Here is a 17,094-nt window from a genome sequence, read left to right as displayed (position 1 = left end):
CCGTATCCGGCTACGTCTCCGAGATCCTCGCCATTCGTACGGCACAGGCGCATGTCCAAAATTCGCGGCCGCCATGAGCGCGGAGGATGAAGAGCTGCCGAGCTCAAAACAGGTGCTCTCAATTCTCTGAATGTCTCCATGCCTCATCCGTGTGTGCACGTACCGGAGGCTTTCGGTGCCGCCCTCTACCCGGCTGGTCGGGCGGGGGGTTGAGTGATATCTTTTCTCACCCAGGCCGACGTTTTCAGCGTTTCAGAGCTCATGGTAGGTCCTGAGCGCATCTCAGATGGCGGATCCTGCGGACACCTCGCCCACTTTGAGTCGCTCACGCCTGAACATCGCACCATTCGTGCGGCGCAGCTTATCTCCCGGAGGTGGTTGACGATGCCTTGGGAAAGACTGACAAGGGTCTTTTCGGTGACAATTGCAGACGTGTTGGGCGCAACTCCTCTCGTCACCTCGCAAATAGCACGCCAGCCCGCCGCAGGACCATTCCTTTTGATCGCTAATGTGTATGTGATTCCCCGCTGTACTATTTGCTTTTTCTCACCCAGTCCGACATTCACAGGTACGCATTCGCACACGATGTTCTACACTTCCCCGTCTTCACCTTGAACAGCGTTCAACGACCCTGCCATCCTCTCCGCTAATGGGTGAGGTTAGGGTGTACGGCTGTGATATCAGTGATTTTTGATTTTCAAGCCGTGCATCGTGTCTCTCCGAATAGTATTAATTCCCAGAGATTACCATGTCAGCAGCAGGCCTCCAGAATACTCCTCATGAAGGAGTAGAATGTAGAATTTTTTCAGCTAAAAAATTTGGCGGATCCAGATGTTCCGCTTCACGGTGGACCACCTCGTCATCGGCCGCGCTCCGCTTGGAGAAGCACCAGTCACGAACATCGCAACCTTCCAGCTGTCCTGGTACGCTGACGATGATCTCGAAGCGGTCCTGTGACAGGCGTTCGACGTCGCTAAACTGGCTCATGCGATGGATACCCGCGAGACCATATGGAAACAAGATTCGGACTTTCCGGCGTACCTCAGGCTGGCTTGTGCGATTGTCAATCACTGCAGGCAGGAGGAAAATAGGGCTCTGTGCTAGCGGCATGATACTATTCTACTGCAACAAGGAGGGAGGGGGGGGGGGGTAAGGGACACTTGAATCGAGACGCGACGAGGCCAATTCACTGGATCGAATACCATTGGCCCGGTGGACGCACTGTCCTGTCCTTCATACCACCACCACTACAGATCATCTACTTGATTATACTTTCAGGCGACAGACAATCATCTCAAAGCTTTACGATAGCAAGGCAGTCCCAGATATTCATGTGTAAAACATCAATGCATCCTACATGATCAGGTTTAATTAATGTGTTCGTCATTTCACGCGATACATGCAGAAGAGTCAAAAACGATGCGCATACAGATACAGTGGCCAGAACATGGTATCCTACTAGAGATGCATGGACTTCTTACTTCATAGGACATAGTACTACACTTCGTTGACCGAGTCGTGTTAATGCTTCAAAGGATTGACCATAATAGTATTATTTAGACCGTATAGGCAGGAGGTGATTCGGCACCGGAGACGCTGTCGGCTGCAGCTTCTGTACCCTTATCCACAGGAATCGGAGGCAAACTGTGTCGATTAGGCTCGATGTTCCGGATAGGAACCTCGCTCATCTCGACCTCTGATTCTGGTATACGCACAGTAGATGGCCCCGCTACGGGGAACGGGATCGAGGAGCGACGATGCAGTTCCACAGCCGCGGACAAGTGCCCGCTGCGGCGGTGATGTTGACTTTGACGACGCGACATGCTCTGCCCGAGTGCAATGGGGAAGCCCTCGCCAGCATGGGAGGCGCTGTTCGGAGTCCGCGAAGGCGATGTAGGCGTACGATCAAGACGCGGAACATGTTGTACTCCGCTCACCGTCGCGGACGTATTGCGGCGGACAGTACGTAGGTCCGTGTGGATAGCAGGCAACGGCTTGTCGGACTCGGGACGCGGAATCGTGATCGGGAGCAGAGGCGAGGGAATCTGCGTGCGAAGGGTCGGCCGGAGAGAAACTCGGACCATCCGAGGCAAGGCGATCGTGTCGGAAGAGCTTGCCGCTTTGCTCGGTGACCGAGACTGCTCGAGCAACTGAGCCTCAGAGCCCATCGCGTGACCTCTTTCCGTGAATCTCACACTTTTCTTGCGCCTGGGTACCCAAAGAAATCAGAAAACGGAGACTAGACACGTAGGCGTGTACGCACAGAAATCGTGAGAAAATGAATGCGAGCAGTATCAGGGCAACTACAGCACCCGCTACGGCACCCGCAATGGCGGCTGCATCATTGGGTCTGTTGCTGCTGCCGTCACTCGTACTATGAGCACTGATGGTGGAACTACTTGCAGGCGCCAATGACAGGCTAGTCTCTGTGGAGGGAGTCTGTGATGCCGTCACAGTCCCTCCATTGGTTGTCGAGGATGTGAAACTTGTGGAGGTAGTAGAGATGATCGAAGATGAGGGCGATGTGGTAAGTTCGGTTGAGGTTGTAGCTGAGGTTGTTGAAAGACTTGTGGCGCTCGAGCAAACAGTGCCGAAAAGCGTGGCCGTAGCCTGAAGCTCTGTAAACTGAACGGCGGAAGTGATTGGTACTCGAATAGTACTTTCACCTCCTTGCGTTCTAGTCAAAAAAGGATTTTTTTACACAGTATATTCGTCATCCATACCTCCTATCGTACTGACAATCTCCTCGCAATACGATATGGTCAGAGGCGCTCCAATGTCAGTGACGCAAGTCTGAACAGTAGTCAGCGTTGGCTCTATCGACGTCACACTCTGCGTGTACGAGGTCAGAACGCTAGTTGAGGTGACTGTCGTATATTTCGTCTTGGTCGGCGTCGAGTAGCACGACATGGTAGTGACTTGGTGGACCGTAGTGGAAGACGGAGCGCGCAACTTCACAATTCTTCCAATGCTTTAGGCTAGCCAAGCCTCACAGCAATAGTGAGGAAGATGTGAAGAACGCGACATAAACCCTGAGTGCACGTTTATGCAGAGTGGGATCTGCATGGCCGCTTATGACACGCAACCACTCGTGAAACGCGTGAAGCAGATGAAGGGCAAATGAAGTGCTCACTTCTTGCACGCCAGCGATCAATCCAGAACCGGCAGACGGCGCGAACAATGCTCGTATCATTAGGTGGACGGTCGCGAATGCCGTGGTTCCTTCATGTGGTCCACGCACATATGGAAACGACATCGCGAGGAGGTCCATTGCCTGCATTGACGCATCATCACGGTCAGTCAACACACGTTTACCACTACCGAGGCCCACGCATGGTAAATCCACAGTTTGATCTCGAATAGAGGTGCTGTTGGGGTGTGCCTGAAGCGTCCTAGGCCGATACAGGCGCCAGCATTCGGTGAGTTGACAATAGGCGCCCGAACGGTTCGCGAAATCGCAGACACGCGTGCGTGTAGAGCAGAACTAGTATCGTATTACTAAAGGAGTGTATAGCCACAGGCAACAAAGGATATCAGAGAAGTACCGTCCGACGATCAGCATACGCAAAGGAGCGGTCAATAGCAAAAGTCAGGAAAAAAGGGTATCATGAACATAACTCGCCGCTTCGAGGCCTCGCAGGAACGACAATCGCTCGTGCACTCTATGCACCGTGGCTCGCAGACCTGGGATTGGTCTGCTCCTTGAGTGCGAGCAGCTGTTTTGAGCGGAAGGCCTCGTAATGGATCTGCGCGGTCGTCTCGATCAGGTCTTGGAGGTGTGTTCTACAAGAGAGCATTAGCGTGAAGCTCATGATAAAGAGCACCAGAAACAGACCTTGTGAGGAAGTTGCGCAGATAAACAAACTCGCAGTGTGTTTCATCTTCGACGTTGACGACACCCCAGCGGTTCTTGCGTCCTCGCACTGACTTGCCGTCGATGATGACGTTTCGCTCAGAACCGACCACTGAAAACGGAATCATGCTCTATGAAAGGAGTAAACAATCGGACAGCACGTTACATCTGCTGGTATTTACCCTGATGCTCTCGTTGAGCTGTACTTCCTCCTCGTCATTCTCATCCGTGTCGAAGGGATAGAGACGGATACTGTGGTACTGGAGCTCAGCCCGGATCTAGACCATCCATATATGTATGAGAACCACAGAACATAAGCAGACATGCACACACCGTCTGCTTGAATGCTTCACGCTCCTCCAGCGTTAAGCTGTCTGATTTGGCGATGACGGGAACCACGTTGACGACCTCGCTAAGCTTCTTCATCACAATAATGTCGATAGGACGAAGCGAGTGGCCGGTAGGGTTGATGAAGAACAGGCAGCAATGAATGCGGGTGTCTTGGATGTGGCGATCACGCTGGGCTGTAAGTTCCTTCCGTAGATAGGCACTGTGCTGGTCCTTGATGTACTTCACAATAGGGTCCCAACTGTTTGAGGTACGTCAAACGTCTGCCACGAAGAACTCATACAGCAACACACCAATTCTCATTGTTGATCTGGTCGCCATACCCTGGCGTGTCGACGATGTTCAGGCGAAGCCTTACGCCATTCTCCATAATGACTGCATGTGGCTGTCAGAACGACACTCCTCGCATTATTCGCATACAAAACGGACCATGGGACACGGGATGAATCTCGGTCGTCTGTCTGACGGGCTCATCCGCTTCCTTCCTCCCCTTCGAGTCAATTAGATGAGAGGCGAAGATAGTGTTGATCAAAGTCGACTTTCCAAGCCCAGTCTGACCTGCATAAGAGCCCACGTCATCCATGAGCCGCGACTAATAGTCACAGTTTCGCGCAGTGACCTACCGACCACGATGACATTGAACTGGAAGCCACGCTTCAAGAGCTTGTGCTCAATCTGCTGCGTGATGGTGTCGAAACCGACGTATGAGTTGGCACGGATCTCCTCGACAGCAGCGGCAGCCATGGCAAGACGAATGAAGCGAAGAGGGTGAAATTCAGGAAGGAGCTAAGACGGTGAGCTGGTCGTCGAACGAGCGCGAGCCAAACCGCCAACAGAGCGCAGTGCGAGCCACGTGGAGAACGCCTAGATATTTTCCCGCGTTTAAGAGGGCAAAAGCAACTCCAATATTAGGGTAGCCCGCTCTCGCGTCCTTCCTCCATTCCTCCATCATTCAGTACCATTCGCGTTGTTCAGGATACAAGACCATAAACAATGCCATTATCAACGTCAACGGTGAAGGACGGTATGAATCCATATGATTGATAGCGCCTCGCAGTCTTATCCTCGAACCGGAGTTCGTTCACGCTAGTTTTCGACCTCCGACTACTCTCCGAATGCTGCCTCTCGGTTCCCAGTTTGTGGCAATATATAAGGGCCTGTCACCGATTCATGTCCGCCGCTGTTCGCAAGTCCGTTCAGTCATCCTCGCTGTCCATCACGATGCCGTACGTACCTTGAGGAGTGCTTTGTGAGGATTGCTGATACACTATCATGTTCATGCAGGACGATGTCCATTGTGTCTCCCAAGTTTCCGCAGGAGCTGGTAGACATGATCATAGATTACCTCTGGGATGACCGTCCGGCGTTGATGGCGTGCAGTCTGACGTGCCGCCCTCTTTCGAACGCAAGTCGGACGCATCTCTTCGGCGAAGTATGCCTTGAACACGAAGCCGCCTGCACTAGCTTCGAACAGCTTGTTGAACAGTCTCCGCATTTCGCGCTACATATTCGCAAGCTGTCCATCAAATGCCGGCACTTCTGTCACGATCTAACGTATCAACCGAGCTCGGCGTGGGTTGCTTGGATTCCCGCCCTCATGGCGAAGCTCCCTAGGCTTGAAGACCTGGAGTTCGCATTCTTGGACTGGAGCAGATTGCAATTCGACGCTGAGCGTACCAAGATGCTTTCCATGCATCTCGCGAGGCTCAGACGTCTTGCGCTATCCGATATTCATTTTCAACATCCCAGTGACGTACGCGAAATTCTCATAGCTGCGAGCAACCTGCAGGAGCTACTACTATTCCGTATCTTCTTCACGTGCTACGGACAAGGAAAACCGCGATCTCCTCCCGATGTTCCCATCGGTCGTAACTTGCAGCGCATTTCCTTACGGGCGACTGTCTTACCGCTCTTATTGAAGGACTGGCTTCTACTTCCCGAATACCCGCTCAACCTACGTTATATTTGTGTACAAGGTCGAGACGAAAGCACCGCAAACGCCCTCGGCGGGTTTCTTCGGTCGTCAGCGGCCAGCCTCCGACACGTTGACATAGAGTTCCCGAGTGGCGCGGCATCTATAAGTGAGTTCTGATAGCCTATTTGCATGTTCTTGTGTCGCTCAAGATGTAACTTACAGTGCATGACGAGGTGGACTTGTCACCTCTCACTGAACTCCGCTCTTTCAGCTTCGGTGGCCTCATTGCGTCCGAAAGCTGTGCATGGTTGCTCATACTCCTCTCACAAATCACATCAAACCATCTCGAAACCGTCAAAGTTTCCATGCTCGCCATAAAAGCGCAGGATCTCTTGGCATTAGACTGGGCACAGTTAGACGAGACGCTCTCGCATGCTCGCTTCTCCCGAGTCGAATTGACGATGTACATCAAGCTTTCCCCCAGTCGCAGGATCGAGATCGGGATCGAGCAAGCGCATAGAATCGTGACGACTTCGTTGCCACATTTCCAGAAACATGGGACTTTGCGAGTGAAAGCTGAATGATGGGTTGTGCTAGGAGATCTTTCTCCGGGCAGTCGATACTGGAATTCAAGATTTCTTGACTTAGCACGTATCACCAATAGTGCCCTGGTATGTGGCTGATGGACCGCATGTTTGCCAAACCACGTTCATCTCCTCCGAATGGCTTTGTAGTGATGATAGACAACCTTTGGGATGACCATCGCGCAATCAGCATGCAGTCTGGCATGTCGTGGTCTGATTCTCACCGTGAAGGCGCGTGCTCCGCAGTAAAAATGCATCTTCGGGTGCATCGGGTTCCCTTCCTCATCGCAAGGCTTCTTGCTTTTTCGGAGCCTCGTTGACATTCGCCATTGACCTCCTCATTTAACCTTCTAATAAATACGAAGATGTATGTCAATTCGTGGAACTCTTGCCGAACTATGAGATACGGGTCGTTGTAGGCGATGTATGATGATGACGAACAGATAAAGCGCAGCTGTGCAGTGGATATAGAACTGGTCGTGTGAGCTATTCTCCCGTTATTTCCCAGCCAGCCTTCGTGGGGGTCACTGTGCATCTCTGTTCCTCTCGTTTTTCTTCGCGGAGTGAGGCTCCTTTTACTATGCAATGTTCATTCCCTCAAGGTTCCGACGTCGAGCGATTGCTCGACGTCAGTCTTTATTCCTTTCTAAACGTTTAAACGTTTCAGTTTGTAGACTACATCGCAACTTGAAGTCTCCATGGTGACACGACCACGTGATTGTGATTCTGTGCATGACCACGAACCAAATCGGCGGTCTCAGCATAAAGTCCCTGCGGACGACGGGCACGACTCTGTCGACAGCGACTCCTCCTCCTCCTCCTCCTCCTCCTCCTCCAGGCGTCTTGCTGCTCGTACCCCATGGCTCTAGCTTGATCTGCCTCACGTTCATATCCAGATTCTGGTAGAATGCGTCCGAGGCGCCCCGCCGTGCGGGCTCGACACCAGCAGCTCGTCCCATCACTACTTCTCCGAGACGATGGCGACGGTAGCAAAACTACCGTCACCTCTCTCTCGACCGAGGTCGAGACCACGACAGACAAGAGCGGCTCGACCACTCTCTCGACGAGAGTGGTCACGTCGAAAATAATATCAACCATAACGTCGAGTTCTTCGACGACTTCGTCCTCGACGACCAGTTCCTCCAGTTCATCGTCGGCCTCATCTTCCAGCAGCAGTAATTTGAGCTCTTCCGCGTCGAGCAGGTCTTCTTCTTCGAGCGCGTCGAGCCGGTCCTCTGCCTCTACCGCCTCCATCACGAGTGCTTCGGCTCTGCAAGCAAGTACTTCATCCCCTCCGGGTTCGTCCTCCACTTCAACGCCTCTCACGTTCGCGAGTTCAACTGGCTCCTCCACCGCAACCGGCAATACAGCGACCTCTTCGACTCAGTCCCTCTCGTCGTCGTCTGGTTCGAAGATACTTTCCACCGGCGCGATAGTCGGTATTTGTGTCGGCGGCGGCGCCGTTGTGATCGTTTTGCTCATTTTCATCATTCGAAAACGATTCCTTCATCGTAGAGAGAAGCGTGTGAACGACTGGCTCGTCGAGAGCAACTCCGGACCTGACACAGGGACCGCGGAGAAGACAGGCACAGGTGCCTCAATAGTCTCTTCCACCGCGATTACTCCCGACCCCCCACCATCCGCTGTTAGTCGCAATGCGAGCATCAATACAACCACGAGGAGTATCCCCACGGGTCCGGCCGACGCTCCCATGCCGCCGATGCGGCTGTATGCTCCTCCACAGCCACAAAATCCGTATGGGAACCCTAGCCCAAGAACGGCAGCACAGCAATTGCATCCTGCGTCGGTTGCCCAGCCTCCCTCGATGATGTACAACAGCGGGTCAATGGCGCCCTATGGCAACTCGAACCCTCCCGTTCCCTACGGCAACCCCGTGCGAATCCCGCCTCCGGCAGTTGCGCCGTACGCCAACTATGCTGCGCCGTCGGCTGCTCCCTCGGCACCACCAGCAGCCCCGTCTTCCCTAGTATACCCCGCCTCCCTCACGCCCGCGCGATCGCCCGAGAACAGCGTGTCCTTTGCGCTCGTGCGCAACGCGTTTCTGCCTGGCATGCCTGATGAGCTGGCCGTGAACGCGGGCGAGATGGTGCGCGTGCTCGCAGAGTACGATGATGGCTGGGCACTCTGTGCGAACCTCCGCGGAGAACAAGGTGTCGTCCCGCAGGAGTGCTTGCAGCGCCAGCGAGCGAATCCTCAAGCCAGTATGAGGAGTCGCGATGAGCGGATTGCGTTCATGGGTGATACCAGCAGCTCTGACAGAAGGATGACGCGGCAATATGGAGCTCCTTCTGCCCCGGGTGCTTCTGGAATGCGCTATCAATGATTGGTATGTTAGTTTTTATAGCCCCTGCGTGGCGTGCACTAAGGATAGTTCAGCCTCTTGTAGATGGTGTCCGGAGATGTCAAAGTGTGTTCAAGCAGATGAACTTTCTACAGAACTTTCTACCGTTCGATAAGTTATCCTTGAGCTATTGTACGCTATTTTCTGAATTTCGTTCTTTTCGTCGCCCTTGTTCATGATCGTCATAATTGTAATTTGTCCGGCTTGTATTCATTCGCCTTCAGTGATACCTTTGTTCGCATTACCCATACGATGTTGTTTGCTTTGGTTCTCTTTCTCCCAAGGGAACTCTTGTTTGTTCGCTTCACGCTCCGAACTTTTTACGAAGTACATGTCCGACGTACAACAGCTGCGTTTTTACACGATGGCGAACGGGTCCAATGTAAAGTAGAACACGTTATATACAATGTGTGATTGTCATGGCACGTACTCGTCAGAATCGTCGTCGAACGCTGCGACGCGTCGCTTCTTCTGTGGATGTCTATTCGAAGGAAAAGGAGACGTCCCTGCAGTTACAGTGACATGACTGGGTCCAGCGACAGACGACGATCCAACATGGCTCAAATCGTCCATGGGCTTGACCGTTTTCTTCTGACCTCTAACGTCCTGCTGGTGTCTCGGCAAGGTCGATTGAGCATTCGCATCTACGGTGAATCCCGTCTTAGCAATGACCACACCATCAAACTTGAGCTTGAGGACCCGTCTCTTCTTGGGAGGTCGCTCCTCCGATGTGGTGATGGTTTGAGATCTGGATGGACCAGTGGTTGGCTGATCAGGTGCTTCCTCGTCGGACCCGAATCTAACAGCTTTCCGTTTTACTGAGCGCGGCTTTTTGCCTTCTGCGACAGATTCGGACGCAGTACCAGCCCCAGCCGCGTCCTGTCTGGATGCCGCAAAATTCGTAGCGGTGGCATCGAGTTCCAAGGCATCCGGCGAAGAGGTCGCGATGTTGAACAGTGGGATATCGAGCTCTAACCTCGTGGAAGATGCCTCTTGTAGGAAAATCGGATTCTGCATAGAGCTTTGAGACTATATGCAGATACGTACTTCCGGACGCGACGTACCGCAATAAAATCCCGCATACTCAGATCATCCAGCATCTTGATCTGCTTGCCGCCTCTCTGCTTCAACGCTTCCCGGCGCGTCACCATGGCTTCCTCTGCCGTGCCGCGGATGGCCAAAGTTTTCACTGTCGTGTACATGTGAGATGCAGATCCTATGTAACTAGACGACGCGACATACCAGTGACTGGCTTTGTCTGACCAATTCGATGAACACGCTGTTGGCTCGAAGTCAGCCGAGCTCGTTGACGCAGAGTCATCCTAGTTCACCTTGATTGCTTGCGTTTCGACGTCTGCCTGCCAAACAGGCTCACAGAATATGACTCGCGATGCCGTGACTAGGTTTCTGCATGATAATCAGCATGAAAGAGATTCGGCGCAAGTCTGAAGGACGCACAATCCACGCGCTCCATGTTTCAATTCCATGAGAAAGACTCGATACAGCTCCGAAGTCTCGAACGTCGTGACGAGATGTTCGCGAACTCTTCGTTGTCCTTTGAAGTACAGAAACCTCGTCCGGGTCAGCTCGAGACCCTCCGCTACATACGCCAGCGTGAGCGGCGACCGAGAAAAAATGAGAAATTTCTCGGCGGAAGAATATTGATGAACCTGAGCGGTTTGGTGCGTCAGTGACTGTTTGTCGGAAGAGTGCAGATGATGATCAACGGACTTCGTTCAGTATGTAGTCAAGTTTTGATGACGTGGAATTCTTCAAGCGCATAGCTGCCAGCGGAGAAGAGGACAACAGAGGCGAAATCGTGCCTGATGGGACAGTCGACCCGAAGCAATGATTAGGAAGTGTCTGATCACTATCATCCTGGTAGTACGCGAGCAGTCGTTTCTGAGCCGCGTTGAATTCTCGTTGAACTTCCTCTCGCTTTTCCTGAGTATCTATTTGCTTCACGACTTGCTGCTCTTTCTTTCGAGGAGTGCTGTCTTTCTTCTTGGAAACTTTACCTTTGGTTTGCGAATGCGGAAGCTGGAGACGTTCAAGTTCCAGTCGGTGTCTCTCCTCAGCGTGAACATCTCTCCCGTGAGCGACCAGGTGATAGATCTGCGAAAGTGGCCTGTTCATGACAAGGGTTGTGAGCTTTTGCAGCCTGTCAGATGCCAAGAACGTGATCGATGACGAGACAGGGTGTTGGGGTAGCATTGTCCATGCTTTGTATACCTCGAGCGGAATATTGCAGACGCGATGTTGGATATAGAAGTTGGTTTGGAATGCTCGCCACACGTGATCATTTGCTGCTGATTTTCTATGCAGGAGATCTTCAGTCATATGAGCGGCGATGGTACATGACAAAAGGAACTTACACGTGAACCATTGCTTCCTTCAGTAGAACTCGATCTCGATCAGTCACATTCCGTGTGCCGGCGGTACGCAGGTAACTGTCTGCGTTGGAGGCAATCTCGTCGACGTTAAACATGCGTTCATCATCGCAGTGCCAGAACATCACTCTGACGATCAAAGGGCTGCTGAGAATCACGAGCATGCATCAACTTGAGAGACCTACTGTGACATATTCTCGATAGTCTGCGCTAGCATTGCTGCATTCTGTCTCCATTGTGATGAGCGCGAGCTCAAAATATATGGTGGACACACGTACCCTTGGGTGAAACAAATAGTCCTGTCACAGAATTCAACGTCAGCGGGAGATTCTCGTAAGACTACACAGCGAAGCGCACCCGATCGATGCGCTCTGAATCCACAGCATTGACGATAATCGCGGCTTGCATGGCATTGTATGATTTCAGCGCGTAAGGGTCGAGATCTAACAGAACAGTTTCCTGCTGCAGCAATGGGAGGAGTACGTCTTGTTCGACATCCTCAATTCTGCGCAGCGACATAAATATGAGGCGGTGGTCACCACGCACGCTAGACATGCTTACCTATGACGAATCATAACAGATTCCATGACCTGTGTGAGAACTTTGATTGCACCGGGGCAAGGGGTTGGGCGGTTCATGAGTGGCTGGATGACATGCGTGTCAAAAAGATGAGCTTCGGCTGCGAACTGCCGCATTCCAAGGAACTGTGAGATCATTATTGACAGTTTCCGTAGATCTTGCCGGTCATCTGCAGTCCACTGTCTCGCAACGATGTCAGGATCGACAGACTCATCGAACGGCGTGTTCTCTTCTGACGATAGCGTCGTGTCGGTCGGCGGATCGTCGGGGTATTGCAACTCGCTTCCTTCGCCAAAGTGGAGTCCCAACAGGTTTGCTAACGAGACACAAGTGAGCAGGAGTTCTATGATCATTTTCTCAACTCACTTGTTGGCGTCCCAGTGACGATCCATCTCCGTTCGACACTCAGAGCCTTTGCGAATTGCATGAAACTTGTGTCTACTGCACCGGAGATATGGCCTTCATCTACCACCAGTCTTTTCCACCTAACTTGCAGGAGGGGTGATGCAGAATCCCGTTTCGCCTGCTCGCATGTGCAGTTTGGGACACGTGTGCCCCCATACCCAGGGCAAGTGCATACTGCCCATGAATGCAACTTGGTAACATCCTTCTTGGATGCCTCCCGAGAAAACCCTAGTCATCTGCTGTTAGACAAGAAGATGGTGTAAAGTATATTGCTTACAATCATAAGTCATAAGGATAATCTGTAATGCTGATTGTAAGCATGTTTTGTGTGAAATTTGTAAAACTTACATCAAAACTGGAAGCAAGTGTACAAGCATCGGATAATGCGGCCTCAGCCCGCACCTCCAATACCCGTAGAATGTCATGACAGTGCTTCATAATTTCACTTCTCCACTGCAAGAACAAATTTGCTGGAACAATAATGAGAGTTGCACTGCTCAGAAACATAGTCCTTGGCCCTGGGTCCGCTTGCCTTCGCATGCCGTGAGTGGTATCCGGAATCATGTCCTTGTACTGGTGGTAAAACGGTCGGTTCAGCGAAAGAGGTTTCCAAAGGTGCTGCTGTTCAAGAAGCTCTTGATGCTCCCGCATTTGCAGCTGGTCTGGCTGTGTCTGGCAAAAATGTAGGAGACATTCTACAAGGGTAGGAACACCTGGTGAGGAATTAAGTCTCTGATGGCTGTGTATCTGAATCCGCTCTCTGGCATCAGCATATTTCTCTGAAGGAAAATGCCTGAATGCAATGGGTGTCAAAACAGGCCTAGCATCAAGGTAGAGGGACTCTTCCGGCTCAGGTAGCCGGTCAAGGGTCATAAGAATGAGGGCAAGTATCATAACAGTCTTGCCAGTGCCTGCAACATTCAATAGCACATATGAATATACTGAGACATCATCATAACAGACACTTCACCTAGCTCTTCACATAATATACCACCGCATGGTGGAGTCCTCCTTGGGCACTCATGGAGAACCTCCATCGTTGCAGGTTGTAGATAGAAGCAGGACCCGTCAATGCCCTCCAACGGGATGTATAGTGGATCTGCAATGCTGCTGCGAACTGACTCTCGCGCCAGCATCGCAGAGACAGACTGTTGCTGGTATGGATACAGACCGCTACGCATACCATGAACTTGATGGACGAGGAACTGTGGATGCGACTGAGGGGAGTGCAAGTCACTGTAAATTTCCGCCATTCTGCGGTTATCCTACAGATTTAAATATGAGGATTACATAAATGCAAAAATCATGGATGTTACGGACGAAATCTGATGCGAAGAAAGGATGCCTATCAGGAGATGTAGAGGGCTCTGCATCCCATTCGCAGTCATCCTGCACGGTCTTCGCCAGTAGGACTTTCATATAACGTCTTGCCGTAGAATCTTTGTCACGATTACGCAATTTGCCGTTGACTTTTGCAAGGTCCCATGGGATCAAGTAGATGCGTATGTATAGAACATCCCCAGCTTTCGCGACAAGACAAGTTGCGGCGATAAAATGATGTTTCAAGAGGAAACTCAGCATATCCGTCTTCGACTTTTCGTTTGTAGAAACGATTGATTCAAGTGCCTCGCAACCAGGAAACTGGTGCCAGCCGTCCTGAGCATGGGAGTGCGAACACGGAAGCTTTCGATAATTTAGGGCGAATGTCAGTGTGCCGGCGGGAAGAAAATCGCAGAGCGCCTCGTAGGGATTACTTGGTCGGTCCGCAGATGGAAAAGAGGATGCTTTTGCAGCGCACTCTGTGCAGCACGTAGAGCACAAAGCTTTTGGCATTTTTTTGGTTTGATACGAGTGCTGCGGTGAGTTACAGGCCAAGGAGTCTGCAGCACGATCGCGCGCGGCGCGTATACCCACGGACGCCACAATCCGTTCACAGCTCCTACCACAACCTCCATCCATGGCTAGCGATACGTTGAGCGAATTCGAATGTTATGATGGAAGTGCTGTGACCAAATCCTACAACCTCCTTAGCCAGTACGGTCTCATCAACGCAGCATCTGCGCAGGAGAGGGAAGGTTTGTCGATCAATGACTGATCCCCACATATCGCTGACCGGCGGCCATCAGAGCTGGCATTTGCAGTCATAGCATCGCTGCCTAGGCCAAACATCGCATCTTTACAATGCCGCATCGAGCCTTTGCTGCGACTTGATGTCCTTGGAGTACGCTGTGTCAGGTCTCGTCACATATGGGTGCTGATCGTTACATTATGGCTTAGCTGCTCCCGGACGAAGTAGCTCTACAGGTACTATCCTATCTGCCCTGCGAGGCCCTTCTAACCTGTTCGCTGGTGAGTCGAAGGTGGCGTGCGCTTGCAGATGACCAGTCGCTCTGGCGACATCTATGTCTGGCTCGTGGGTGGCGCTGGCGGACACCTTTGGGCGGACAACGACAGACGAATGAACGCGAGTTTGTCGCAGAGCGTGTTCTGGGAGATGACGACGACGAGGGGATGGGTGACGATGAGGGCTCTGGAAACTTTGAATCTCAAGAGCTCCTTGATTATTTGGGACAGCCGTCAACAGTGCCCTCCTGTCTTCAATTGCCTTCTGCAGCTCCAGCCACCGTAGGACGCGATATGTCCCTCTCAGCTGAACTATCCCGTTGCAATGGCTCCGTCCCGCATTTTCAGGCGGTGTCCTCAGAGTTCCTTCTCGACGCCATCCCGGACTATAAACTTCTCCATAGGACGCATCTGAAGCTGCAGCATCGCGTGCTATCTGGCTCGTACAACCTATCCGACCTTCAACACGGGTCGCCAAACAAACATTCCAGTACCATCTACTGTCTTCAACTGTACACGTATCCGGAATCTGGCGAGCAGGTCCTGTTCACGGGTTCTAAGGATCGTTCCATCCGAGAGTGGCACCTTGCGTCGGGAAAGGTGACGCGCGTACTCGAACGCGTCCATGAGAGCAGTGTCTTAAGTCTGTGTGTTCGCGATGACCTGCTTGCCAGCGGAGGCAGCGATTGTCGGGTCGTAATCTGGGATCTTCGGAACGACTCAGAGTTGAAGGTCATTGAAGATCATTTGGACAGCGTGCTATGCGTGCGCTTTGATGAGACACGACTCATTTCCTGCTCCAAAGGTATGTACAACATCTCTGGCATGCAAAAACAGCTTAACAGATGACCCGTCTCTCCCTCCAGATCAAACCGTGAGGACGTATCTACTGCCAGATTTCAGGCCGGAACACGTGTTCTACGATCATCGCGCAGCCGTGAACTCTGTTGCCATTTCTTCAGCACACATCATCTCAGCCTCCGGAGACCGGTCGCTCAGGCTGCGGGACGCAAAGACTGGCGCCCTGCTACGAACGTATGAAGACCATCATGATAGAGGGTAAGTGAAGGCACTGCTGAGGCGTCGATAGGTCGTCTGATATGTAGCGTTCCAGCATCGCGACTATAGATTTCAGGCCTCCTTTTGTTCTGTCCGGCTCTTCAGATAGACACCTGTGCTTGATCGATATCACAACGTCCAATGGGTGGTCAACGTCTGCCAGTGCATGTGCTGCACACCGGGGTCTTGCCAGGGCTGGAGGCACGGAAGCGTCTAGTGTCGACGGAAGGACCATCTCCAATGGAGAGAGCAGACGTGGAAGAACTCGGCTTCGTGCACACGAAGATTTAGTGAGGAGTGTTGCGCTCAGTGACGACATAGTTGTCAGTGGGAGCTACGATCACACTGTCAAGGTCGCCTCTGCTCATTTGTCATCTGATCCGCGTTCCATTAATCTGTATCGTTTCAACAGGTTTGGGACCGTAAAACAGGCGCGCTGATAGTAGACCTTGCTGGCGGACACACTGGGAGGATATTCTGTGTAGCCTGCGATGCAGCCAAGGTTGGTGTTTCATGCGTGTTCGCGTTGCTTCCCAACAATAATGAGATCTCCGTAGATTGTTTCGTGCGGTGAGGACCAGGTAAGTCCTCACATCGTCCCGTTCTTTGAATTGTTTCGTTGAGCGGTCGACAGAAGATTTGCATATGGGACTTTTCTCATGGCATCGATATTTCGTTTATCGAGTTTTGATCCAACGCGATACCATTGCTGTCGTTCAGTCTATCACTTTCACCATGGCTACCTGCTAAGATCATCATGAACGTATAGCCGACTGATACGAGCAGCAGGTGTTAGCCGATAGGTGTGATTATGGATTTCGATGGTTTCATACTGTGTATCATGGAAATGAGGTGCCCATAGCTTTGACGTCTCTCAGAAGAGTAAAGATTTGATGAGAACCCGCCTCGCCGACCCTCGCGATGCTTCGTAACATAGATTACTCTTGAGAACTAACAGTCTCGCGCGCAGTATTCACAACTATGAACTTGTCGGTACGTCTTGAGAAGGTTCGCCGTTGCCGCGAGCGTGGATGACGTGAGAACTCTGCAGGCGCGTGTTCTCGCTCATGATCCGGCACTCACAGACGAGGCTGTCGCGAGACTCGAAACAAGGCGCAAGACAATTGGATGGACAAGCGCAAAATATTATCGCACTGATGCCAACGCGAATGACAATGTTAAGCAATATCGGATCTGAATTACCGTCAGTTCTCCGCTGATCCTCCCACATCTGACTGTGGCCGCTTTCTGTGCCA

At 51.9% G+C, this 17,094-nt stretch overlaps 8 protein-coding genes across 8 annotated transcripts; 4 read left to right on the top strand and 4 right to left on the bottom strand.

The window, feature by feature from the left end:
• Positions 1–185: 185 nt before the first annotated feature.
• Positions 186–1,110, bottom strand: LAESUDRAFT_716946 (uncharacterized protein; the record flags this gene model as incomplete). Its single annotated transcript, XM_040907288.1, has 2 exons — positions 186–590; positions 856–1,110. 2 exons carry the CDS (start codon positions 1,108–1,110, stop codon positions 186–188), a joined length of 660 nt encoding a protein of 219 aa, XP_040760093.1.
• Positions 1,111–1,556: 446 nt separating this feature from the next.
• LAESUDRAFT_762921 (uncharacterized protein) lies at positions 1,557–2,168 on the bottom strand (the record flags this gene model as incomplete). The annotated part of the gene is made up of 1 exon (XM_040913170.1): positions 1,557–2,168. The coding sequence occupies one exon, from the start codon at positions 2,166–2,168 to the stop codon at positions 1,557–1,559; it is 612 nt and encodes a 203-aa protein (XP_040760092.1).
• A 58-nt stretch (positions 2,169–2,226) lies between these two features.
• LAESUDRAFT_413824 (uncharacterized protein) lies at positions 2,227–2,669 on the top strand. The gene is made up of 3 exons (XM_040902353.1): positions 2,227–2,247; positions 2,299–2,348; positions 2,406–2,669. The coding sequence occupies exons 2-3, from the start codon at positions 2,330–2,332 to the stop codon at positions 2,612–2,614; spliced, it is 228 nt and encodes a 75-aa protein (XP_040760091.1). The 5' UTR covers positions 2,227–2,247; positions 2,299–2,329; the 3' UTR covers positions 2,615–2,669.
• A 756-nt stretch (positions 2,670–3,425) lies between these two features.
• On the bottom strand, positions 3,426–5,014 carry LAESUDRAFT_706385 (septin ring protein). The gene is made up of 7 exons (XM_040906625.1): positions 4,825–5,014; positions 4,631–4,759; positions 4,495–4,576; positions 4,187–4,442; positions 4,036–4,131; positions 3,836–3,984; positions 3,426–3,783 (listed from the first exon to the last, which is right to left on the bottom strand). The coding sequence occupies exons 1-7, from the start codon at positions 4,943–4,945 to the stop codon at positions 3,663–3,665; spliced, it is 954 nt and encodes a 317-aa protein (XP_040760090.1). The 5' UTR covers positions 4,946–5,014; the 3' UTR covers positions 3,426–3,662.
• A 475-nt stretch (positions 5,015–5,489) lies between these two features.
• Positions 5,490–6,700, top strand: LAESUDRAFT_662093 (uncharacterized protein; the record flags this gene model as incomplete). Its single annotated transcript, XM_040904973.1, has 2 exons — positions 5,490–6,282; positions 6,339–6,700. 2 exons carry the CDS (start codon positions 5,490–5,492, stop codon positions 6,698–6,700), a joined length of 1,155 nt encoding a protein of 384 aa, XP_040760089.1.
• Positions 6,701–7,472: 772 nt separating this feature from the next.
• Positions 7,473–9,492, top strand: LAESUDRAFT_706381 (uncharacterized protein). The gene is made up of 2 exons (XM_040906624.1): positions 7,473–9,047; positions 9,098–9,492. Exon 1 carries the CDS (start codon positions 7,608–7,610, stop codon positions 9,042–9,044), a length of 1,437 nt encoding a protein of 478 aa, XP_040760088.1. The 5' UTR covers positions 7,473–7,607; the 3' UTR covers positions 9,045–9,047; positions 9,098–9,492.
• A 150-nt stretch (positions 9,493–9,642) lies between these two features.
• LAESUDRAFT_685590 (uncharacterized protein) lies at positions 9,643–13,834 on the bottom strand (the record flags this gene model as incomplete). Its single annotated transcript, XM_040905895.1, has 15 exons — positions 13,757–13,834; positions 13,407–13,701; positions 12,785–13,347; positions 12,398–12,554; positions 12,014–12,347; positions 11,810–11,957; positions 11,731–11,751; positions 11,638–11,678; positions 11,438–11,581; positions 10,794–11,379; positions 10,521–10,732; positions 10,394–10,469; positions 10,305–10,320; positions 10,127–10,251; positions 9,643–10,073 (listed from the first exon to the last, which is right to left on the bottom strand). Coding segments are annotated over exons 2-15 (3,135 nt in total), but the record flags the coding sequence as incomplete, so codon positions are not given.
• A 549-nt stretch (positions 13,835–14,383) lies between these two features.
• Positions 14,384–16,791, top strand: LAESUDRAFT_706377 (WD40 repeat-like protein). The gene is made up of 8 exons (XM_040906623.1): positions 14,384–14,511; positions 14,563–14,657; positions 14,714–15,584; positions 15,646–15,838; positions 15,894–16,191; positions 16,251–16,340; positions 16,396–16,419; positions 16,473–16,791. The coding sequence occupies exons 1-8, from the start codon at positions 14,394–14,396 to the stop codon at positions 16,527–16,529; spliced, it is 1,746 nt and encodes a 581-aa protein (XP_040760086.1). The 5' UTR covers positions 14,384–14,393; the 3' UTR covers positions 16,530–16,791.
• The last annotated feature ends 303 nt before the right edge of the window (positions 16,792–17,094 follow it).

This window comes from Laetiporus sulphureus (genome assembly GCF_001632365.1).
Source record: "Laetiporus sulphureus 93-53 unplaced genomic scaffold LAESUscaffold_49, whole genome shotgun sequence".
Classification (NCBI taxonomy): Eukaryota; Fungi; Basidiomycota; class Agaricomycetes; order Polyporales; family Laetiporaceae; genus Laetiporus; species Laetiporus sulphureus.
The sequence above is the reverse complement of the archived record's forward strand: the minus strand, read 5'-3'. Positions and strand labels throughout refer to the sequence as shown.

Excerpts from the sequence above, each read along its gene's own strand:
- LAESUDRAFT_706385 (XM_040906625.1), bottom strand. The coding sequence starts at position 4,945 with ATGGCTGCCGCTGCTGTCGAGGAGATCCGTGCCAACTCATACGTCGGT. Across the intron at positions 4,132-4,186 it reads GTGAAGCATTCAAGCAGACG|ATCCGGGCTGAGCTCCAGTA; the intron begins GTGTGTGCATGT and ends TGGATGGTCTAG. Across the intron at positions 3,985-4,035 it reads AGCTCAACGAGAGCATCAGG|AGCATGATTCCGTTTTCAGT; the intron begins GTAAATACCAGC and ends CTCCTTTCATAG.
- LAESUDRAFT_706381 (XM_040906624.1), top strand. The coding sequence starts at position 7,608 with ATGCGTCCGAGGCGCCCCGCCGTGCGGGCTCGACACCAGCAGCTCGTC.
- LAESUDRAFT_706377 (XM_040906623.1), top strand. The coding sequence starts at position 14,394 with ATGGCTAGCGATACGTTGAGCGAATTCGAATGTTATGATGGAAGTGCT. Across the intron at positions 16,192-16,250 it reads GCTACGATCACACTGTCAAG|GTTTGGGACCGTAAAACAGG; the intron begins GTCGCCTCTGCT and ends TCGTTTCAACAG. Across the intron at positions 16,420-16,472 it reads TTTCGTGCGGTGAGGACCAG|AAGATTTGCATATGGGACTT; the intron begins GTAAGTCCTCAC and ends AGCGGTCGACAG.